General features: G+C 41.4%; 1 protein-coding gene and 1 long non-coding RNA gene across 2 annotated transcripts in view; one reads left to right on the forward strand and one right to left on the reverse strand.

Moving 5' to 3' along the window:
* hhatla (hedgehog acyltransferase like, a) overlaps window positions 1–24,709 on the reverse strand; it is a 52,393-nt gene continuing 27,684 nt past the window's right edge. Inside the window, exons 5-12 of the mRNA XM_061890876.1 lie at window positions 19,359–19,553; window positions 19,085–19,294; window positions 15,033–15,204; window positions 9,299–9,443; window positions 9,192–9,227; window positions 7,899–8,100; window positions 4,650–4,791; window positions 1–4,585 (exon numbers count right to left, since the gene is read on the reverse strand). Coding sequence (XP_061746860.1) covers window positions 4,443–4,585; window positions 4,650–4,791; window positions 7,899–8,100; window positions 9,192–9,227; window positions 9,299–9,443; window positions 15,033–15,204; window positions 19,085–19,294; window positions 19,359–19,553 — 1,245 coding nt within the window. The 3' untranslated portion in view covers window positions 1–4,442. The remainder of the gene's footprint in view (window positions 4,586–4,649; window positions 4,792–7,898; window positions 8,101–9,191; window positions 9,228–9,298; window positions 9,444–15,032; window positions 15,205–19,084; window positions 19,295–19,358; window positions 19,554–24,709) is intronic.
* The window catches only part of LOC133545380 (uncharacterized), a 22,037-nt gene continuing 20,680 nt past the window's right edge, over window positions 23,353–24,709 (forward strand). The window contains exon 1 of the long non-coding RNA XR_009804813.1: window positions 23,353–23,613. This is a non-coding gene — a long non-coding RNA (uncharacterized LOC133545380). The remainder of the gene's footprint in view (window positions 23,614–24,709) is intronic.

Raw genomic sequence — 24,709 nt, forward strand, 5'->3', positions numbered from 1 at the left:
TTTTCTTCTGGATGGAAGAACATTTTTATTTCTGTTTTGATGGATTAAAAATCCCCCATTGAGAAAAGGCAATGTGTAAACAGTGTAAACATGTGATGGTGACATACTGTTAGCTTAGCATTGCTCTGTGCAAATATGCCCGGACGGCATTCTCTGCAGTCTGCAACACATTCAAAGTCGATATTAAGCCCGAAGCAGGATGGCTTGTTTTTTTTTTTTTTTGTTACAGACGTACATAAAAACCATTAGCTGCATGCAAAGTGGACGACCCCACAACACCTTTTTCATGTCTCATTTACGTGTTAGCCCTTTGAAACATGCTCCTGATCAGTGTTAGCGTTGTAATCACCCATCTGTTGCTTTTCACCCAGCAGGCACAAGACATTGATCCTGTGTTGATTATAGCTACCTGTCCTATAAAACAACGTCGCAAAATAGTTGTATTTGTAAATTGGGACAACGTTGGTGTGCAATGTTGGATCCAAGTTGTTGCTTGGGAAATGGCCGAATTTCATTGTTACCACCTGACGTTGAATAAACGTCAAAAAGCATGTTGTTTCAACGTTGGAGAGTATTGGTGGGAAAGGGATCCAAATTCAACGGTCAAATCAACGTCCGAACCCGACATTGTTGTCAAAAAGCACGTTGTTTCAATGTCGTGTTTGTGTTGTAGAAAATTGGTTGGGAAATTACCAAAATTCAACGGTCAAATCAACGTCAGAACCCGACATTGATTAAATGTTGTCAAAAAGCATGTTGTTTCAACGTTGTATTTGTGTTGTAGAAAATTGGTTGAGAAATGACCAAAATTCAATGGTCAAACCAAAGTCAGAACCCAACATTGATCAAACGTTGTCAAAATGCGTGTTGTTTTAACGTTGTATTAGTCGAAAAGTTAGGAAAAGACCAAAATTCAACAGTCTAATCAACGTCACAACCTGACATTGATTAAACTTTGTCAAAAAGTATGTTGTTTCAACGTTGTATTTATGTTGTAGAATATTGGTTGAGAAATAACCAAAATTCAATGGTCAAACCAAAGTCAGAAACCCATCCATCCATCCATTTTTCTACCGCTTATTCCCCTTTTGGGGTTGCGGGGGGCGCTGGTGCCTATCTCAGCTACAATCGGGAACCAACATTGATCAAACGTTGTCAAAATGCGGGTTGTTTCAACGTTGTATTTGTCGAAAAGTTGGGAAAAGACCAAAATTCAATGGTCTAACCAACGTCACAACCTGACATTGATTAAACTTTGTCAAAAAGTATGTTGTTTCAACGTTGTATTTGTGTTGTAGAGTTTTGGTTGGGAAATGACCACAATTAAATGGTCAAATCAACATCACAACCTGACATTGATTAAATGTCATCAGAAAGCATGTTGTTTCAAAGTTGTATTTGTGTTGTGGAAAATTGGTTGAAAAATGACCAAAATTCAATGGTCAAACCAAAGTCAGAACCCAACATTGATCAAACGTTGTCAAAATGCGTGTTGTTTCAACTTTGTATTTGTCGAAAAGTTGGGAAAAGACAAAAATTCAACGGTCTAACCAACGTCACAACCCGACATTGATTAAACGTTGTCAAAAAGCATGTTGTTTCAATGTTGTATTTGTGTTGTAGAATATTGATTGGGAAATGACCAACTTTCTATGTTCAAATCAACGTCACAACCTGACATTGATTAAATGTTGTCAAAAAGCATGTTGTTTCAACGTTGTATTTGTGTTGTAGAATATTGGTTGGGAAATGAACACAATTAAATGGTCAAATCAACATCACAACCTGACATTGATTAAATGTCATCAAAAAGCATGTTGTTTCAACGTTGTATTTGTGTTGTAGAATATTGGTTGAGAAATGACCAAAATTCAATGGTCAAACCAAAGTGAGAACCCATCATTGATCAAACGTTGTCAAAATGCGTGTTGTTTCAATGTTGTATTTGTCAAAAAGTTGGGAAAAGACCAAAATTCAGCGGTCTAACCAACGTCAGAACCTGACATTGATTAAACTTTGTCAAAAAGCATGTTGTTTCAACGTTATATTTGTGTTGTAGAATATTGGTTGGGAAATGACCAAATTTCAACGGTCAGATCCACGTCAGAACCCGACATTGATTAAATGTTGTCAAAAAGCATGTTGTTTCAACGTTGCGTTTGTGTTGTAGAATATTGGTTGGGAAATGACCACATTTCAACGGTCAAATCAATGTCACAACCTGACATTGATTAAACGTCGTCAAAAAGGACATTGTTTCAACGTCAGGTTTGAGTTGTAGAAAATTGGTTGGCAAATGTTCAAATTTCAATGGTCAAGTCATTGTCACAACCTGACATTGAATGAACGTTGTCAAAAAGCATGTTGTTTCAACGTTGTATTTGTGTTGTGGAATATTGGTTGGGAAATTACCATATTTCAACGGTCAAATCAACATCACAACCTGACATTGAATGAACGTTGTCAAAAAGCATGTGTCAACGTTGTATTTGTGTTGTGGAATATTGGTTGGGAAATGACCACATTTCAACGGTCAAATCAACGTCACAACCTGACATTGATTAAACGTCGTTAGAAAACATGTTGTTTCAATGTTGTATTTGTGTTGTAGAATATTGATTGGGAAACAACGAAAATTCAACGATCAAATCAACGTCACAACTTGACATTGATTAAACGTCGTAAAAAAAGCATGTTGTTTCAACGTTGTATTTGTGTTGTAGAGAATTGGTTGGGAAATTACCAAAATTCAATGGTCAATGACATTGATAAAACATTGTCAAAAAGCACGTCGTTTCAACCTTGTACAATTTTAGTTGGGAAATGACCAAATATCACTGGTCTAACCAAGGTCAGAACCCGACATTGATTAAACGTCGTTAAAAAGCATGTTGTTTCAACGTTGTATTTGTGTTGTAGAATATTGGTTGAAAAATGACCAAAATTCAATGGTCAAACCAAAGTCCGAACCCGACATTGATTAAACGTCGTTAAAAAGCATGTTGTTTCAACGTTGTATTTGTGTTGTAGAAAATTGGTTGGAAAATGACCAAATTTCTACGGTCAAACAAAAGTCAGAACCCAACATTGATAAACATTGTCAAAATGCGTGTTGTTTCAACGTTGTATTTGTCGAAAAGTTGGGAAAAGACCAAAATTCAACGGTCTAACCAACGTTACAACCCGACATTGATTAAACTTTGTCAAAAAGTATGTTGTTTCAACGTTGTATTTATGTTGTAGAATATTGGTTGGGAAATGACCACATTTCAACGGTCAAATCAACGTCAGAACCCGACATTGATTAAATGTTGTCAAAAAGCATGTTGTTTCAACGTATTCGTGTTGTAGAAAATTGGTTGAGAAATGACCAAAATTCAATGGTCAAACCAAAGTCAGAACCCAACATTGATCAAACGTTGTCAAAATGCGTGTTGTTTTAACGTTGTATTAGTCGAAAAGTTAGGAAAAGACCAAAATTCAACGGTCTAACCAACGTCACAACCCGACATTGATTAAACTTTGTCAAAAAGTATGTTGTTTCAACGTTGTATTAGTGTTGTAGAATATTGGTTGGGAAGTGACCAATTTTCAACGGTCAAATTAACGTCAGAACCCAACATTGACTAAATGTTGTCAAAAAGCATGTTTTTTCAACGTTCCGTTTGTGTTGTAGAATATTGGTTGGGGAAATTACCACATTTCAACGGTCAAATCAACGTCACAACCTGACATTGATTAAACGTCGTCAGAAAAAATGTTGTTTCAATGTTGTATTTGTGTTGTAGAGAATTGGTTGGGAAATGACCAAAATTCAATGGTCAATAACATTGATAAAACATTGTCAAAAAGCACGTTGTTTCAACCTTGTAGAATTTTAGTTGGGAAATGACCAAATTTCAACGGTCTAACCAACGTCAGAACCCGACATTGATTAAAGGTCGTCAAAAAGCATGTTGTTTCAACGTTGTATTTGTGTTGTAGAAAATTGGTTAGGAAATGACCAAATTTCTACGGTCTAACCAAAGTCAGAACCCAACATTGATCAGACGTTGTCAAAAAGCATGTTCTTTCAATGTTGCATTTGTGTTGTAGACAATTGGTTGGAAAATGACCAAAATTCAATGGTCAAATCGTCAGAACCCAACATTGATTTAACGTTGTTAAAAAGCCTAGTTTTTCAACGTTATGATTGAATTTCTCTAGTTTAGGACCTAATTCAACACATTCTCAGCGTTGTTTTTGTGTCTTGTGCCCGCTGGAGAGGAAAGTCCAAATAAGTCCGTTCATTGTTATCCCAACAAAGAAAGCATTTTTTGGTTGACTCGTATAGAATACAAAGAAGTGCACTAAAGGTGAGTCTTTGTGCCAGAGAGTGGTGAAAACCCACAACCGTCTCCTTTTTCCAAGGCATGCGGACCAAAACGTGGGTTTGCGTCCGTCTATTCTGCCTTTTCTTTGGCGCCATCGAGTGGCTGGACCGCCTCCGCCTCCTCCCTGAGGGCCTGCAGACGCTCCCTCTCTTTGACCAGCTGCACACCACAGTAGGTCACAAGGAGCACAGAAACGGTGGACAGAGGGAACCCTGCGGAAGAAAGGAACCGACCTGATCATCAAGTCCGATCGGGCAACGGTATGATCCCTCCTACCTTTGAAAATCAGTCTTCTACCGACCAGTTTGGCAAACTCCAAGCTGTTGAGGGAGAGGACGTTGTAGAGGACGATGGCCCAGAAGTTGGCGGCGTTGAACAGACCTCGGACCCTGCGTGACATGGCTTCTCCCATAGCACCCTGCGGAGGACACCAGTCGTGGCATTGACCTCAGTACCAGTTGAATAGAGGGATCCAAGAGAGAGGACCTGAGATTGAACCTTGAGGAACACCACTGGTTGGACAAAATACTACAGACTTCGTTTCAAGGAAACAAGCTACAGCAGCACCTCCATCCATCTTCTTCCGCTTATCTGAGGTCGGGTCGCGGGGGAAGCAGCCTGAGCAGGGAAGCCCAGTCTTCCCTCTCCCCAGCCACTTCGTCCAGCTCTTCTCGAGGGATCCCGAGGCGTTCCCAGGCCAGCCGGGAGACATAGTCTTCCCAACGTGTCCTGGGTCTTCCCCGGGCCTCCTATCGGTTGGACGTGCCCTAAACACCTCCCTAGGGAGACATTCGGGTTGCATCCTGACCAGATGCCCGAACCACATACTCTTCCCAAGGTGTCCTGGGTCTTGCCCGTGGCCTCCTACCGGTTGGACGTGCCCTAAACATCTCCCTAGGGAGGCATTCGGGTGGCATCCTGACCAGATACCCGAACCACCTCATCTGGCTCCTCTCCATGTGGAGGAGCAGCGGAGTTTCCCCCGGATGACAGAGATTCTCACCCTATCTCTAAGGGAGAGTCCCACCACCCGGCGGAGGAAACTCATTTCGGCCGCTTGTACCCGTGATCTTATCCTTTCGGTCATGACCCAAAGCTCATGACCATAGGTGAGGATGGGAACGTAGATCGACCGGTAAATTGAGAGCATTGCCTTCCGGCTCAGCTCCTTCTTCACCACAACGGATCGATACAACGTCCGCATTACTGAAGACGCTGCAACGATCCGCCTGTCGATCTCACGATCCACTCTTCCCTCACTCGTGAACAAGACTCCTAGGTACTTGAACTCCTCCACTTGGGGCAGGGTCTCCTCCCCAACCCGGAGATGGCAACACCTTGGTTGCATAGATCATGTTTCAAAAGGCATTGGCTACAAAGGAGAGGACTTAAAGTGGTGCCTTGAGGAACGCCTTAGTTATGAACCCCTGTTCTGTGTTTGCCAGCAAGGTTCAAGGATCTGCGGTCCGAGTTCCTCTGAACAACAGAAAGCCCTCTTTGGTTTTTAGGAATTAACTGCAAAAATGTTTGCCTCCCTGTTGAACAGTCGTGTGATTGAGGTGTTGATGTGGATCTCTTCATGTCCGAATATTCATTTCGGCAAGAAATCTGCTTTCAAGAACTCCGGCTGCTTAGTGATTGCCTGAGCCCAAAAAAAGTCTGCGTGCTATAGAGCGTTTCTTATTCGGGCTCCAGTACTCTGGAATGCCCTCCCGGTAACAGTTAGAGATGCTACCTCAGTAGAAATATTTAAGTCCCATCTTAAAACTCATTTGTATACTCTAGCTTTTAAAATAGACGCCTTTTTTAGACCAGTTGATCTGCCGTTTCTTTTCTTTTCTAGCCCGCTCTCCCTTGTAGAAGGGGGGGGGGGGCACAGGTCCGGTGGCCATGGATGAAGTGCTGGCTGTCCAGAGTCGGGACCCGGGGTGGACCGCTCGCCTGTGCATCGGTTGGGGACGTCTCTGCGCTGCTGACCCGTCTCCGCTCGGGATGGTCTCCTGCTGGCCCCACTAGGGACTGGACTCTCACAATTATGTTAGATCCACTATGGATTGGACTCTCACGCTATTATGTTAGATCCACTATGGATTGGACTCTCACGCTATTATGTTGGATCCACTATGGACTGGACTCTCACTATTATGTTGGATCCACTATGGACTGAACTCTCACGCTATTATGTTAGATCCACTATGGATTGGACTCTCACTATTATGTTAGATCCACTATGGACTGGACTCTCACTATTATGTTAGATCCACTATGGACTGGACTCTCACTATTATGTTAGATCCACTATGGACTGGACTCTCACGCTATTATGTTAGATCCACTATGGACTGGACTCTCAATATTATGTTAGATCCACTATGGACTGGACTCTCACTGTTATGTTAGATCCACTATGGACTGGACTCTCACTATTATGTTAGATCCACTATGGACTGGACTCTCACTATTATATTAGATCCACTATGGACTGGACTCTCACTGTTAGATCCACTATGGACTGGACTCTCACTATTATGTTAGATCCACTATGGACTGGACTCTCACTATTATGTTGGATCCACTATGGACTGGACTCTCACATTATTATGTTGGATCCACTATTGACTGGACTCTCAGACTATTATGTTAGATCCACTAAGGACTGGACTTTCACACTATTATGTTAGATCCACTATGGACTGGACTCTCACTATTATGTTAGATCCACTATGGACTGGACCCTCCCTATTATGTTAGATCCACTATGGACTGGACTCTCACTATTATGTTAGATCCACTATGGACTGGACTCTCACTATTATGTTAGATCTATTATGGACTGGACTCTCACGCTATTATGTTAGATCCACTATGGACTGGACTCTCAATATTATGTTAGATCCACTATGGACTGGACTCTCACTGTTATGTTAGATCCACTATGGACTGGACTCTCACTGTTATGTTAGATCCACTCGACATCCATTGCTTCCGGTCTCCTTTAGAGAGGGCGGGGTGGTCACCCACATCTGCGGTCCTCTCCAAGGTTTCTCACAGTCATTCATATTGAAATCTCACCGGGTTGTGAGTTTTTCCTTGCCCCTATTCGGGCCCTGAACCGAGGATGTCGTTGTGGCTTGTGCAGCCCTTTGAGACACCTGTGATTTAGGGCTATGTAAATAAATAAATAATTTATTGATTGAAAAGTCAAAGAAAATCAACAAAACATTGAGGGCACCACAATTATTTCTGCAGTAACATTTTGGCAACCCAGCTTCTGTTGTATTTTACACACTACTGCCCTCTGGTGGCTAAAGTGGATAGTGCAGGTGAAGTGTGACTCTACTGCCCTCTGGCGGCTAAAGTGGACAGTGCAGGTGAAGTGTGACTCTACTGCCCTCTGGCGGCTAAAGTGGATAGTGTAGGTGGCGGCTAAAGTGGATAGTGCAGGTGAAGTGCGACCATTGGGGCCATAGAATCTGTACATCACAGCAATTTCAAAAACATCTGTCTTGTGGGTCAGTTTCTCACCTCCCCGGTGGAAAAGGGAGGAATGGAGAAGAACTTGGCCACCCAGAGCTCAAAGTTCAGTCCAAAGCAGTTGAAGAAGGACCAGATGTAGACCAGCTCACACGGGCCCAGCCACAGGGTGGTGATGGCGAAGGTGCACAAGGTGGCCAGGAGCTCCCTGAAGATTTTATCATGGTCTCCCCCGATGTAGTCGTAAACGTACCTTGACACAAGGAGGTTTGAGGACTCAAGGTTTGCTAAATCTACGATCCAAGGACTCTGAGTGTGCCAACCCTACAATCCAAGGACTCGGGGTGTGCCAACCCTACAATCCAAGGACCCGGGGTGTGCCAACCCTACAATCCAAGGACTCAGGGTGTGCTAACCCTACTATCCAAGGACTCAGGGTGTACCAACCCTACAATCCAAGGACTCACGGTGTGCCAACCCTACAATCCAAGCCAAGGATTCAGGGTGTGCCAACCCTACAATCCAAGCCAAGGATTCAGGGTGTGCCAACCCTACAATCCAAGGAATCAGGGTGTGCCAACCCTACAATCCAAGGACTCAGGGTCTGCCAGGCCTACAATCCAAGGACTCGGGGTGTGCCAACCCTACAAACCAAGGACTCAGGGTCTGCCAAGCCTACAGTCCAAGGACTCAGGGTGTGCCAAGCCTACAATCCAATGACTCGGGGTGTGCCAACCCTACAATCCAAGGACTCAAGGTGTGCCAACCTTACAATCCAAGGATTCATGGTGTGCCAACCTTACAATCCAAGGATTCATGGTGTACCAACCCTACAATCCAAGGATTCAGGGTGTACCAACCCTACAATCCAAGGACTCTGGATATGCCAACCCTACAATCCAAGGACTAAGGGTGTGCCAACCCTACAATCCAAGGACTCAGGGGGTGCCAAGCATACAATCCAAGGATTAAGGGTGTGCCAACCCTACAATCCAGGGACTCGGGGTGTCCCAACCCTTCAGTTCAAGAATTCAGGGTGTACTAACCCTACAATGCAAGGACTCGGGGTGTACCAACCCTACAGTTCAAGGATTCAGGGTGTGCCAACCCTACAATCCAAGGACTCATGGTGTGCCAACCCTACAATCCAGGGATTCAGGGTGTGCCAAGCCTACAATCCAAGGACTCGGGGTGTACCAACCCTACAGTTCAAGGACTCAGGTTGTGCCAATTCTACAATCCAAGGACTCGGGGTGTGCCAACCCTACAATCCAAGGACTCAGGGTGTACCAACCCTACAATGCAAGGACTCATGGTGTGCCAAGCCTAAGACCCAACACTCACCTGCACAGCCAGTCATTGATGCCTCTGTCAAAGTGCCTGAAAGGACAAACGCACGTCAAATCCGGGACTTCCGAGTCGGGATGCGGCACAAACGGGCGGACACTCACGTCTCAGCGAAGACGTAGAGCATGGTGATACACTTGGGGGGCTGGGGCGGGTCCAGGTGGTCCAGTGTCGCCACCGTGTTGATCACGCCAAACATTACTGCGGCCTTCAACCAATCGTACACCAGGTTGGAATACGCCAGGCCGGCTGTCAGGGAGAAGGGACTGTTCAGACTTGGACTTTGTGACAAAGTGGTGGAACCATCAACCTTGGAATGACTTGAAGTTCAACCAAAATGTTACCTAAAATGATTTGACCTTGTCAGTGAATATTTGGGGTAAACAAGCATAGCATCGCCTTCCAGCCACTGCTAGCATTAGCACAGTATTCGTTGTGATATTTTTCCCCAAAAAAATCCGGTTTTATCAAAGTTTCCAACTCGCTATGGTAGAAATCCCACTTCGCCGATAAAATCCTTGAAGCAGCAGTTTTATCTGAGTTGCTGATACTGTGGATGGCGGCTCCGATTTTTACATTTTTCCATACACCCACGGCTCGCCTTAAATTGTTTTTCCCGTTTTTCCACTTTTGGAGATCAAGTCGCCGTATGAATGGCGAGCCTTCTCTCAACTGATCTGGAGTCTTGACAAAATACGAAAATTGCCAAAAATGCGAACGTTTTTAAAAACGTTCTTGCTTCGACAGCAAAATACTGGTGCTGTAGTTGTAGGAGATGTCTCAAAACCTCATCAGGAGTCCCAACAAAACCCGAAAATAGCAGGGAATGTATATTTTTCGAAAATCTTTCTTCGCTAAAATGTCGTAAGGGGGCACCCTTACCGAAAATGTTCTAAAAATACACAAAAATTTAAAAAACTGTCTTGCTTAAACAACACAATACTGGTGCTGTAGTTGTGGGAGATGTCTCAAAACCTCATCAGGAGTCCCGTTAAAACCCCAAAATGGTTGGTGGTCCCATTTAATACGAAAAGTATCAAATAACTTTTGGTACCTTTTTTTTGTATAAAAAATACATTTAAATAACATTTGGTATCAATAATACATTTTGGTACCACATTTTTTGCATTTTGGTACTACTTTTTTTGGTATCAAAAATACATTTTAATACACTTTTTTGTATCAAAAATACTTTTTGGTACCCTTTTGTGGTATCAAAAATAAATTTTGGTACCTTTTCTTTGGCATCAAAAAATACATTTTGGTACCATTGTTTGGCATCAAAAATACATTTTGGTACCTTTTTTTGGTATAAAAAATACATTTAAATAACATTTGGTATCAATAATACATTTTGGTACCACATTTTTTGCATTTTGGTACCACTTTTTTTGGTATCAAAAATACTTTTTGGTACCCTTTTTTGGTATCAAAAATAAATTTTGGTACCTTTTCTTTGGTAGCAAAAAATAAATTTTGGTACCATTTTTTTGGCAACAAAAATATATTTTGGTACACTTTTTTTGATATAAAAAATACGTTTTAATACCATTTGGTATCAATAATACATTTTGGTACCACATTTTTTGCATTTTGGTACCACTTTTTTTGGTATCAAAAATACATTTTAGTACACTTTGTTTTGTATGAATAATACTTTTTGCTGTCCAAAATAAAATTTGGTACCTTTTCTTTGTTATCAAAAAATAAATTTTGGTACCATTTTTTGGCATCAAAAATACATTTTGGTACACTTTGTTTTGGGTATAACAAATACATTTTAATACCATTTGGTATCAATAATACATTTTGGTACCACATATTTTGCATTTCAGTACTACTTTTTTTGTTTTAAAAATACATTTTAGTACACTTTTTTTTAATCAAAAATACTTTTTGGTACCCTTTTTTTGTATTCAAAATAAATTTTAGTACCTTTTCTTTGGTATCAAAAAATTAATTTTGGTACCATTTTTTGGCATCAAAAATACATTTTACCACTTTTTTTGGTATCAAAAATACACTTTGGTACACTTTTTTTGGTATCATAAAGACATTTTGGTATCACTTTTTTTGGTATCAAAAATACTTTTAGGTACACATTATTTGTATCAAAAATACTTTTAAGTACCTTTTTTTTTCATATTAAAAATACTTTTTGGTACCCTTTTTTGTATCAAAAATACTTTTTGGTACCCTTTTTTGGTATCCAAAATAAGTTTTAGTACCTTTTCTTTGGTATCAAAAAATTAATTTTGGTACTATTTTTTGGCATCAAAAATACATTTTATTACCACTTTTTTTGGATTCAAAAATACATTTTGGTACACTTTTTTTGGTAACAAAATACATTTTTGGTACCACTTTTTTGGTATCATAAAGACATTTTGGTACCACTTTCTTTGGTATCATAAAGACATTTTGGTACCACTTTTTTTTGGTATCAAAAATACTTTTTGGTACCCTTTTTTTTTGGTGTCAAAAATACTTTTTGGTAACCTTTTTTTTTGGTATCAAAAATACATTTTGGTACCTTGTCTTTGGTATCCCCCAAAAAATTGGTAAAATTTTTTGGCATCAAAAATACATTTTATTACTACTTTTTTTGGAATCAAAAATACATTTTGGTACACTTTTTTTGGTAACAAAATACATTTTTGGTACCACTTTTTTTGGTATCATAAAGACATTTTGGTACCACTTTCTTTGGTATCATAAAGACATTTTGGTACCACTTTTTTTTGGTATCAAAAATACTTTTCAGTACCCTTTTTTGGTATAAAAAATACTTTTTGGTACCCTTTTTTTTGGTGTCAAAAATACTTTTTGGTAACCTTTTTTTTTGGTATCAAAAATACATTTTGGTACCTTTTCTTTGGTATCCCCAAAAAAATTGGTAAAATTTTTTGGCATCAAAAATACATTTCATTACTACTTTTTTTGGGTATCAAAAATACATTTTGGTCCACTTTTTTTTTGGTATCAAAATACATTTTTGTTACCACTTTTTTCGTATCATAAAGACATTTTGGTACCACTTTTTTTGGTATCATAAAGACATCTAGGTACCATTTTTTTTGGGTATCAAAAATACTTTTTGGTACCCTTTTTTGGTATAAAAAATACGTTTTGGTACCCTTTTTTTTTGGTGTCAAAATACTTTTTGGTAACCTTTTTTTTTTGGTATCAAAAATAAATTTTGGTACCTTTTCTTTGGTATCCCCCAAAAAATTGGTACCATTTTTTGGCATCAAAAATATATTTTATTACCACTTTTTTTGGAATCAAAAATACATTTTGGTATACTTTTTTTTGGTAACAAAATATATTTTTGGTGCCACTTTTTTGGTTTCATAAAGACATTTTGGTACACTTTTTTGATATCAAAATACATTTTTGGTACCACTTTTTTTTGGTATCAAAAATACTTTTCGGTACACATTTGTATCAAAAATACTTTTAAGTACCTTTTTTTTGGTATTAAAAATACTTTTTGGTACCATTTTTTGGTTTAAAAAATACTTTTTGGTACCCTTTTTTTGCATCAAAAATACTTTTTGGTATCCAAAATAAATTTTGGTACCTTTTCTTTGGTATCAAAAAAAAAAAAATTAGTACCATTTTTTGGCATCAAAAATACATTTTATTACCACTTTTTTTGGTATCAAAAATACATTTTGGTACACTTTTTTTGGTATCAAAATACATTTTTGGTACCACTTTTTTGGTATCATAAAGACATTTTGCTACCACTTTTTTTGGTATCATAAAGACATTTTGGTACCACTTTTTTTGGGTATCAAAAATACTTTTCGGTACCCTTTTTTGGTTTAAAAAATACTTTTTGGTACCCTTTTTTTGGTGTCAAAAATACTTTTTGGTAACCTTTTTTTTTTTGGTATCAAAAATTTATTTTGGTACCTTTTCTTTAGTATCAAAAAAGAAATTGTTACCATTTTTTGGCATCAAAAATACATTTTATTACTACTTTTTTTGGTATCAAAAATACATTTTGGTCCACTTTTTTTTGGTATGAAAACACATTTTTGGTACCACTTTTTTTGGTATAATAAACACATTTTGGTACCACTTTTTTGGTATCAAAAATACTTTTCGGTACCCTTTTTTGGTGTCAAAAATACTTTTTGGTAACCTTTTTTTTTGGGTATCAAAAATAAATTTTGGTACCTTTTCTTTGGTATCCCCCAAAAAATTGGTAACATTTTTTGGCATCAAAAATACATTTTATTACTACTTTTTTTGGTATCAAAAATACATTTTGGTCCACTTTTTTTTGGTATCAAAATAAATTTTTGGTACCACTTTTTTTGGTATCATAAAGACATCTAGGTACCAATTTTTTTTGGTATCAAAAATACTTTTCGGTACCCTTTTTTGGTATGATAAATACTTTTTGGTACCCTTTTTTTTGGTGTCAAAAGTACTTTTTGGTAACCTTTTTTTATTTGGTATCAAAAATTAATTTTGGTACCTTTTCTTTGGTATCCCAAAAAAAATTGGTACCATTTTTTGGCGTCAAAAATACATTTTATTACCACTTTTTTTGGAATCAAAAATACATTTTGGTCCACTTTTTTTGGTATCAAAATAAATTTTTGGTACCACTTTTTTGGTATAAAGACATTTTGGTACCACTTTTCTTGGTATCATAAAGACATTTAGGTACCAATTTTTTTTGGTATCAAAAATACTTTTCGGTACCCTTTTTTGGTATAAAAAATACTTTTTGGTACCCTTTTTTTTGGTGTCAAAAATACTTTTTGGTAACCTTTTTTGGTATCAAAAATAAATTTTGGTACCTTTTCTTTGGTATCAAAAAAAAAATGTATTACCACTTTTTTGGAATCAAAAATATATTTTGGTACACTTTTTTTGGTATGAAAATACATTTTTGGTACCACTCTTTTTGGTATCATAAAGACATTTAGGTACCAATTTTTTTTGGTATCAAAAATACTTTTCGGTACCCTTTTTTGGTATAAAAAATACTTTTTGGTACCCTTTTTTTTGCGTCAAAAATACTTTTTGGTAACCATTTTGTTTTCGGTATCAAAAATAAATTTTGGTACCTTTTCTTTGGTATCAAAAAATTAATTTTGGTACCATTTTTTGGCATCAAAAATACATTTTAGTACCACTTTTTTTGGTATCAAAATGAATTTTTGGTACCACTTTTTTCGTATCATAAAGACATTTTGGTACCACTTTTTTTGGTATCATAAAGACATCTAGGTACCACTTTTTTTTGGTATCAAAATACTTTTCGGTACACATTATTTTGTATCAAAAATACTTTTTGATAACCTTTGTTTTAGGGGGGTATCAAAAATACATTTTGGTAGAAATGTACATTAAGTCCTTTGTGCCAGTCCGCTATCACTGTAGTCAACAAGCTTTTTCTTTCTATCCCCTTGTCGTGGGGCAGACTGGCTCCTACATGCACATGCATCCCCCGCTGTTGCCATTTCTAATATAAACGAGCATACAGTTTGAGTTCATGGTGCGTCCCACAAAGTAAAAATCATAATATTCCCCCTTTTTTAAGGTTTTACTTTATATTACACAGCATAATCCTTTCTGTGTAAAACTGCAAAACAGTGGAAATCTTATTTAAATTGTTTATTAATGACACAAACATTGCATACTAATAATAAACACTGCTGTCAATATGTTAGCTTTGTTAGACTAATTCTCCCTGTGATTAATCAACAACAAAACTACTTTCACAGTATCCTATAAAATGAACCTTGACCATGGACTTTGGTGCTGAGTTTACAAAGTTGGTACCATGCCGACAAAGAAGGAGTGAGAACCCACCCAGGCACCAATCAGACAGCTTGCCCACCAGCTTGATGTCGCTGGGGATGGTGAGGATGTAGAGGTAGTGGAACAGGACGTCCACAACCAGGACCAGACCCAGGTGCAACAAGGCCTTGGTGGTGATGTTCCACATTTCCCTCTCCTTGCGGGTCAGCTTGGTGTGGTTGGCCTGTGCAGGGAGACAACGACGCCGCGGTTAATATTTTTAAAAAGACAACTTGCGCTGTACTAGCAGAACAAAGTCAGCGTTTTGGGATTATATGCCGTTTATGTCAGTTTTATTCTATTAAATCCATTTTCTTTAACCTCTGCAAAGTTTCAAATGATCGCGATCAAAATGCTAATTTCCATTAGCCGGTGGAGGGGATCTTCCATTGTACGTTAGCATCGAGCTAACGGCATAAGTTCCAACTTTCCTTCTGTATGGTTTCCAGGCCGTGTTGTGGATTTAACAAACATGCACCTTCCATGTTTTTACTTCAAAGACACCTGGGACGTAGACTCAAGCTTATCCACAATGCACGCACCCATGGACCACGACACTAAACCCCTTGCGGTACGATGGCTTACGGAGCAGGGCCCCGAAGGCTGCAGGTTTGTTTGTTTTTGTGCCCTGACATGTGTTCATATTTGCTTATTGTTGCTTGAGGTTTTTTTCCTGGTCTCAAACTAGGTATCTGCTACCAAATGTACTAGAGGGCCCTGAAAAATCCCTTCTTCAAAGACACCTGGGATGTGGACTCTGTTGCTTGAACGCCAAATAGGTTTATGGACAAAGCACGCACCCATGGACCACGACACAGATATGCCACTCAAGCCCTTGCGTATTGTTGCTTGAGGTTTTTCCTGGTCTCAAACTGGGTAACTGCTACCAAATGTACTAGAGGGCCCTGAAAGACCCCTTGTTCAAAGACACCTGGGATGTGGACTCTGTTGCATGAACGCCAAATAGGCTTATGGACAATGCACGCACCCATGGACCACGACACTGATACGCCACTCAAGCCCTTGCTTGTGGTTTTTCCTGGTATCAAACTGGGAAACTTCTACCAAATGTACTAGAGGGCCCTGAAAGACCCCTTGTTCAACGACACCTAGGATGTGGACTCTGTTGCATGAATGCCAAATAGGCTTATGGACAAAGCACGCACCCATGGACCACGACACAGATACGCCACTCAAGCCCTTGCTTATCGTTGCTTGCGGTTTTTCCTGGTCTCAAACTGGGAAACTTCTACCAAATGTACAAGAGGGCCCTGAAAAATCCCTTCTTCAAAAACACCTGGGATGTGGACTCTGTTGCATGAACGCCAAATAGACTTATGGACAAAGCACGCACCCATGGACCACGACACTGATACGCCACTCAACCCCTTGCTTATTGTTGCTTGAGGTTTTTCCTGGTCTCAAACTGGGTAACTGCTACCAAATGTACTAGAGGGCCCTGAAAAATCCCTTCTTCAAATACACCTGGGATGTGGAGTCTGTTGCATGAATCCCAAATAGGCTTATGGACAAAGCACGCACCCATGGACCACGACACAGATACGCCACTCAAGCACTTGATTATTGTTGCTTGAGGTTTTTCCTGGTCTCAAACTAGTTATCTGCTACCAAATTTACTAGAGGGCCCTGAAAAATCCCTTGTTCAAAGACACCTGGGATGTGGACTCTGTCGCATTAACGCCAAATAGGCTTATGGACAAAGCATGCACCCATGGACTACGACACAGATACGCCACTCAAGTCCTTGCTTATTGTTGCTTGAGGTTTTTCCTGGTCTCAAACTAGGTAACTGCTACCAAATGTACTAGAGGGACCTGAAAGACCCCTTGTTCAAAGACACCTGGGATGTGGACTCTGTCGCATGAACGCCAAATAGGCTTATGGACAAAGCACGCACACATGGACCACGACACTGATACGCCACTCAAGCCCTTGCTTATTATTGAGTTTTTTCCTGGTCTCAAACTGGGTAACTGTTACCAAATGTATTAGAGGGCCCTGAAAGACCCCTTGTTCAAAGACACCTGGGATGTGGACTCCGTTACATGAACGCCGAACAGAGCAACCACCAGGCTTATGGACAAAGCACGCACCCATGGACCAAGACACAGATACGCCACTCAACCCCTTGCTTATTGTTGCTTGAGGTTTTTCCTGGTCTCAAACAGGGTAACTGCTACCAAATGTACTAGAGGGCCCTGAAAGACCCCTTGTTCAAAGACACTTGGGATGTGGACTCTGTCGCATGAACGCCAAATAGGCTTATGGACAAAGCACGCACCCATGGACCACGACACAGATACGCCACTCAACCCCTTGCTTATTGTTATTTGCGTTTTTTCCTGGCCTCAAACTAAGTAACTGCTACCAAATGTACAAGAGGGCCCTGAAAGACCCCTTGTTCAAAGACACCTGTGATGTGGACTCTGTTGCATGAACGCTGAACAGGCTTATGGACAAAGCACCCACCCATGGACCACGGCACAGATACGCCACTCAACCCCTTGCTTATTGTTGCTTGAGGTTTTTCCTGGTCTCAAACTGGGTAACTGCTACCAAATGTATTAGAGGGCCCTGAAAAATCCCTTCTTCAAAGACACCTGGGATGTGGATTATGTTGCATGAACGCCAAATAGGTTTATGGACAAAGCACGCACCCATGGACCACGACACATATACGCCACTCAAGTCCTTGCTTATTGTTGCTTGAGGTTTTTCCTGGTCTCAAACTAAGTAACTGCTACCAAATGTACTAGAGGGCCCTGAAACACCCCTTGTTCGACACCTAGGATGTGGACTCTGTTGCTTGAACGCCAAATAGGCTTATGGACAAAGCACGCACCCATGGACCACGACACAGATACGCCACTCAAGCCCTTGCTTATCGTTGCTTGAGGTTTTTCCTGGTCTCAAACTGGGTAACTGCTACCAAATGTACTAGAGGAACCTGAAAGACCCCTTGTTCAACGACACCTGAGATGTGGACTCTATTGCTTGAATGCCAAATAGGCTTATGAACAAAGCACGCACCCATGGAACACGACACAGATACGCCACTCAAGCCCTTGCTTATTATTGAGTTTTTTCCTGGTCTCAAACTGGGTAACTGTTACCAAATGTATTAGAGGGCCCTGAAAGACCCCTTGTTCAAAGACACCTGGGATGTGGACTCCGTTACATGAACGCCGAACAGAGCAACCACCCATGGACCACATGGACCACTACACAGATACGCCACTAAACCCGTTGCTTATTTGCTTATTGTTGCTTGAAGTTTTTCCTGGTCAATGTGGGTGTCTAGAGGGCCCTTCTTCAAAGACACCTTGGATGTAGACTCCGTTGCGTGAACGCCGAACAGATTAGCCACCAAGCTTATGGACAATGCACTTATCCATGGACCAAGACACTGATACGCCACTCAACCCCTTGCTTATTTGTCTACTGTTGCTTGAGGTTTTTCCTGGTTTATATGGGTGTCTAGAGGGCCCTGAAAGGACCCCTTGTTCAAAGACACTTGGAATGTGGACTCTGTTGTGTGAACGCCGAACAGGCTTATGGACAAAGCACCCACCTATGGACCACATGGACCACGACACAGATACGCCACTCAACCCCTTTGTTATTTGCTTATTGTTGCTTGAGGTTTTCCCACGTCAATGTGGGTGTCTCGAGGGCCCTGAAAGACCCCTTGTTCAAGGACACCTGGGATGGGAACGCTGAACAGGCTTAAGAACAAAGCACGCACCCATGGACCACGACACAGATACGCCACTCAACCCCCTGCTTATTGTTGCTTGAGGTTTTTCCTGGTCTCAAACTGGGTAACTGCTACCAAATGTACTAGAGGGTCCTGAAAAATCCCTTCTTCAAAGACACCTGGGACGTAGACTCTGTCGCATGAATGCCAAATAGGCTTATGGACAAAACACGCACCCATGGACCACGACATTCAACCCTCTGCTTATTTGCTTATTGTTGCTTGAGGTTTTTCCTGGTCTCAAACTGGGTAACTGCCTCCGAATGTCAGTTCACACAAAGCTTACCTGAGCATGATACTTGTCAAAAGTCATGATGGGTCCAAAGAAGAAGAAAGGGAGGTAGAAGTTGTATCTCAGCAGGTCACAGAAGGTGTAGCTGCCGTCTTTCTTCTCGCAGTTCTCCAAAGCGAAGCTCATACAGCGCATGATGCTGAAGCCGCAGCCGCCATAGAAGAGGATGTCTTGCAGTTGGAAAGAGCCGGTCACCAAGGATTCCTGCGGGAGTTGATTGGCGCACTCAATAAACCGGCGGAGGACTCTGCGGACGGATAGCACTCACCTGCCAGGAGTTATACGGCTCCAGCTTGATGGAGGCCAGCGTGGCCAAGCCTGCGGCGAAGCACATCCATTTGCTTTTGATCATGGCCACGCTGTAGAGTACGACGCAGTGGGACAGAACCAAGGCCAGGAAGGTCCAGCCCATGGTGACCAGGACCGCCAAACCGCCGTACACGCCGAAGACCAACGACCTGTGCTGTGAGGAAAAGGGACGGGCCGGTTTCATTTTGATGCGCGATCGCGTCCTTTGACGCTAGAACCATAACAAAATGTTATCTACCATAACGGACAAGTAATTAGATCGTGAGGAACAACAACAACCAAGTGAGTCAGATGAAACATGACGACATTCACAAGTTTATTAGGGTTACCTTACATCCGTCTATACCAATCTTCATTGTCAGCATGGAACAAGACAGAAAACATGTTCAATGGTTTGAGCGAGGCCACATTTGACATCATCGCAGAGACTCGGACGTTTCAAATATCATGCATCGAGTCGGTAGCTGGCTACAGTTTTTCACTAAGAACTAGGGTCCCAGCAATATTTTGTCAGCAATAACTTGTAAGTGGGATGATTCTGACAGGGGAAAACACACAAACACCATTACACACATGCGCAGGGGGAAAAAGCTGCCAAGTAAAAATGCTACAATCACATAAGCACTGAAGGATCAGCAACTAATGAAGAAAATTCTGCAGAGACCAAAAACACAAACAGACCCCAAAAACAACTAGGTGACAAATACTGCCGGTTCATGAAAGTGAAGGTGGGCAGGCTTTTAGGAAGTTAGCCAGGCTAGCAGGAAGTTAGTCAGGCGACTAAGGAGTTGGAAAGGCTAATAGAAGGTTTTCCAGGCTAGCACGAAGTTAGCCAGGATATTAAAAAGTTAGCCAGGCTACTAAGAAGTTAGTCAAGCTATTAGGAAGTTTGTCAGGCTACTAAGAAGTTAGTCAAGCTATTAGGAAGTTTGCCAGGCTACTAGTAAGTTAGTCAGGCTACTCGGAAGTTAGTCAGGCTATTATGAAGTTTGCCAGGCTACTAAAAAGTTAGTCAGGCTACTAAAAAGTTAGTCAGGCTACTCGGAAGTTAGTCAGGCTATTATAAAGTTTGCCAGGCTACTAGTAAGTTAGTCAGGCTACTCGGAAGTTAGTCAGGCTATTATGAAGTTTGCCAGGCTACTAGTAAGTTAGTCAGGCTACTCGGACGTTAGTCAGGCTATTATGAAGTTTGCCAGGGTACTAAAAAGTTAGTCAGGCTATTAGGAAGTTTGCCAGGTTACTAGGAGGTTAGTCAGGCTATTAGGAAGTTTGCCAGGCTACTAGGGAGTTAGTCAGCCTATTAGGAAGTTTGCCAGGCTATTAGGAAGTCGGCCAGGCTATTAGAAAGTTAGTCAGGCTACAAGGAAGTTAGTCAGGCTATTAGGAAGTTTGCCTTGCTACTAAGACGTTAGTCAGGCTACTAAGAAGTTAGTCAGGCAACTAGGAAGTTAGTCAGGCTACTAGGAAGTTAGTCAGGCTACTAGGAAGTTAGTCAGGCTACTAGGAAGTTAGTCAGGCTTTTAGGGAGTTTGCCAGGCTACTAAGAAGTTAGTCAGGCTACTAGGAAGTTAGTCAGGCTATTAGGAAGTTTGCCAGGCTACTAGGAAGTTAGTCAGGCTTTTAGGGAGTTTGCCAGGCTACTAAGAAGTTAGTTAGGCTATTAGGAAGATTACCAGGCTCTTAGAAAGTTAGTCCGGCTACTAGGAAGTTAGTCAGGCCACTAGGAAGTTAGTCAGGCTATTAAGAAGTTTGCCAGGGTAGTAGGAAGTTAATCAGGCTACTAGGAAGTTAGTCAGGCTATTAGAAAGTTTGCCAGGCTTCTAGGAAGTTAGTCAGGCTATTAGGAAGTTAGTCAAGCTGTTAGGAAGTTTGCCAGGCTATTAGAAAGTTAGTCAGGCTACTAGGAAATTAGTCAGGCTACTAGGAAGTTTGCCAGGCTATTAGGAAGTTAGTCGGGCTACTAGGAAATTAGTCGGCTATTAGGAAGTTAGCCAGGCTACTAGGGAGTTAGTCAGGCTATTAGGAAGTTTGCCACGCTATTAGGAAGTTAGTCAGGCTACTAGGAAGTTAGTCAGGCTATTATGAATTCTGCCAGGCTTTTAGAAAGTTTCCCAGGCTACTAGGAAGTTAGTCAGGCTACTAGGAAGTTTGCCAGGCTGCTAGGAAGTTAGTCAGGCTACTAGGAAGTTAACCAGGTTACTAAGAAGTTTGCCAGGCTACTAGGAAGTTAGCCAGGTTACTAAGAAGTTTGCCAGGCTACTAGGAAGTTAGCCAGGTTACCAGGAAGTTAGTCAGGCTACTAGGAAGTTAACCAGGTTACTAAGAAGTTTGCCAGGCTACTAGGAAGTGTGCCAGGCTAGGGTAACAGGAAGTTTGGCAGGCAAGCTGAAAGTTTGCCAGGCTTTTAAGAGGTCAGCCAGGCTACTAGAAAGTTAACCAGGCTACTAGGAAGTTTGGCAGGCTACTAGGAAGTTATCCAGGCTACTACAACGTTTGCCAGGCTACTAGGAAGTTAGTCAGGCTAGCAGGAAGTTAGCCAGGATATTCCCCAAAAAATTCCAGGCTACTTGGATGTTTGCCAGGTTAGCAGGACGTTAGTCAGGCTATTAAGAAGTTGGCTAGACTATTAGGAAGTTAGCCAGGCTACTAGGAAGTTTCCCTGGCTGCCAGGAAGTTAGCCAGACTACTAGGAATTCAGCAAGAAACTAGAATGTTTGCCAGGCTTCTACAAAGTTAACCAGTTTCCTGGCTACCAAGAAATTAGCCAGGCTATTAAGAAGTTAGCCTGGCTAATAGGAAGACAGTCAGGCTACTAGGATGTTTACCAGGCTAATAGGAAATTAGCCAGGCTACAAGACGTTAGTCAGGCTACAAAGAAATAGCCAGGCTACCAGGAAGTTAAGGTTACAAAGACGTTTGCCAGGCTACCAGGAAGATAGCCAGGCTTTTAAGAAGTTAGCCTGGCTACTAGGAAGACAGTCAGGCTACTACGAAGTTTACCAGGCTAATAGGAAGTGTTGCGTTCGGACCAGTTCTTCCTCCCAGGGAATTTAAACTGCTGGTCTCTCCCAAGTTCTTTCGATGACACATAAACTGATTTTAAATTAATCCCAGACAGAGTGGGATATAAAATAGTTTATTCCAAAGCTTTGGGAGACCAATCTACGTACAACACCTTTCAATCGCATTGCCCAATTTGATCTAAACATTTTACGGAAACGCTGTCTCCTTCAATATCTCTCTTTCGACCCCACCTTCCGGAACGAATACATATGCCTACTGTGCCCCTTAGCTGAGAACAGGATGAGATAAGAAGAAGGAGTTTTTCTACTCTTTACATTCCTAAAGCTCCAAGGTTAACACACTCACACATTTTACAAGCGGACAATCGAAAGAGAACAAATGGAAAATCCCTAGCTGTTTTAAAATATGACTATGAATATAAATAAATAACTCTTAAAATATGGATATATGTAGATATCTATCTCCGTCAGAAGTCCGCCAGACTACAAGGCACTAGTCAGGCTACGAAGAAATAGCCAGGCTATCAGGAAGTTAGCAAAGTCACGAAGACATTTGCCAGGCTACAAAGAAGTTAGCTGGGCTACCAGGAAGTTAGTCAGGATACTAAGAAGTTAGCCAGGCATCTAGGACTTAAACCAAGCTACTAAAAATTTAGCCAGGCTAGCAGGAAGTTAGGGTGCATTTCACTCGCTGTGGGAAGCCGGAACATCTGAGTTAATTGTCGGAATTTCAACTAGAACGCTCCCTGAGGTCCGGTTTTTCGACTCAGAAAGTCGGAGCATTCTCATTCCCCCTGTGTTGGTTTCAAAAATGGCTGCTCTGAAGGTAAACAATAATATTAAGCTTCTGTGATATCCGTTTTTAGCACTTCTGATCAGTTTTTGTCGCACTAAATCAGCCATTGACCATGTATTGTTAAACCATTTATGAATGCTAACGGCACTGAAAAGTAAACCATTTTTTATTCCATGTTTTATACATTCTACATTGTCTGTTTCCTCTTCATCCACCGTGTTTGAAGGTTGCTGAAGGATTGCATATTTTCTCATAAGTTGTTTGTATTCAGACTTAGCAGGTGATGGAAAAAATTGCTTTCGTAGATTTGGCTGTCTTGGTTTCCGACCTGGCAAGTGGAACGCTCTAAGACTCTGCTGAGACGTCACGCCCAGCTCCGACATCCAACTTCCGAGGTAAGCGGAATGCACCGTCTGCCAGGCTACCAGAAAGTTAGCCAGGCTATTCAGTAGTAAGCCAGGCTACTAAGGAGTTAGCCAGGCTAGCAGGAAGTTAGGCAGTCTACTCGGAAGTTTGTAGGTATAGCAGGAAGTTAGCCAGGCTACTAGGAAGTTTGCCAGGCTTGCAGGAAGTCAGGCTACTAGGATGTTAGTCAGGCTATTAGGAAGTTAGCCACACTACTAGGAAGTTAGCCAGGCTTCTAGGAAGTTTGCCAGGCTAGCAGGAAGTTAACCAGTCTACCTGGAAGTTTGTCAGGCTAGCAGGAAGTTAGCCAGGCTACTAGGAAGTTTGTCAGGCTAGCAATACTAAGAAGTTTATATATTAGGAAGTTAGCCAGGCTACTTGGAAGTTTACCAGGCTTGCAGGAAGTCAGGCTATTAGGAAGTTAGCCACACTACTAGGAAGTTAGCCAGGCTTCTAGGAGGTTGGCCAGGCTAGCAAGAAAGTTGCCAGGCTAGCAGGAAATTAGCCACGCTACTAGGAAGTTAGCCAGGCTTCTAGGAAGTTAGCCAGGCTTCTAGGAAGTTAGCCAGGCTTCTAGGAAGTTTGCCAGGCTTCTAGGAAGTTTGCCGGGCTAGCAGGAAGTTACCCAGGCTACAGGGAGTTAGCCAGGCTATTAGGAGGTTTGTCAGGCTAGCCATACTAAGAAGTTTATATATTAGGAAGTTAGCCAGGCTACTTGGAAGTTTACCAGACTTGCAGGAAGTCAGGATATGAATAAGTTAGCCAGGCTACTAGGACGTTTGTCATGCTAGCAGGAAGTTAGTCATGGTGTTAAGAAGTTAGCCAGGCTATCAGGAAGTTAGCAAGGCTAGTAGGAGGTTTGCCAAGCTTGCAGGAAGTTGGCCAGGCTACGAGTACGTTTGTCAGGCTAGCAGGATGTTAGCCAGCCTAGAAGGAAGTTAGCCAGGCTATTAGGGTGTTAGCCAGGCGAGCAGGGAGTTAGTCAGGCCAGAAGGAAATTGGCCAAGCTAGCAGGAAGTTGGCCAGGCTACGAGTACATTTGTCAGGCGAGCGGGAAGTTAGTCAGGATATTATAAAATGTGCCAG

The sequence above is a fragment of the Nerophis ophidion genome, linkage group LG28 (assembly GCF_033978795.1).
Source record: "Nerophis ophidion isolate RoL-2023_Sa linkage group LG28, RoL_Noph_v1.0, whole genome shotgun sequence".
NCBI lineage: Eukaryota > Metazoa > Chordata > Actinopteri > Syngnathiformes > Syngnathidae > Nerophis > Nerophis ophidion.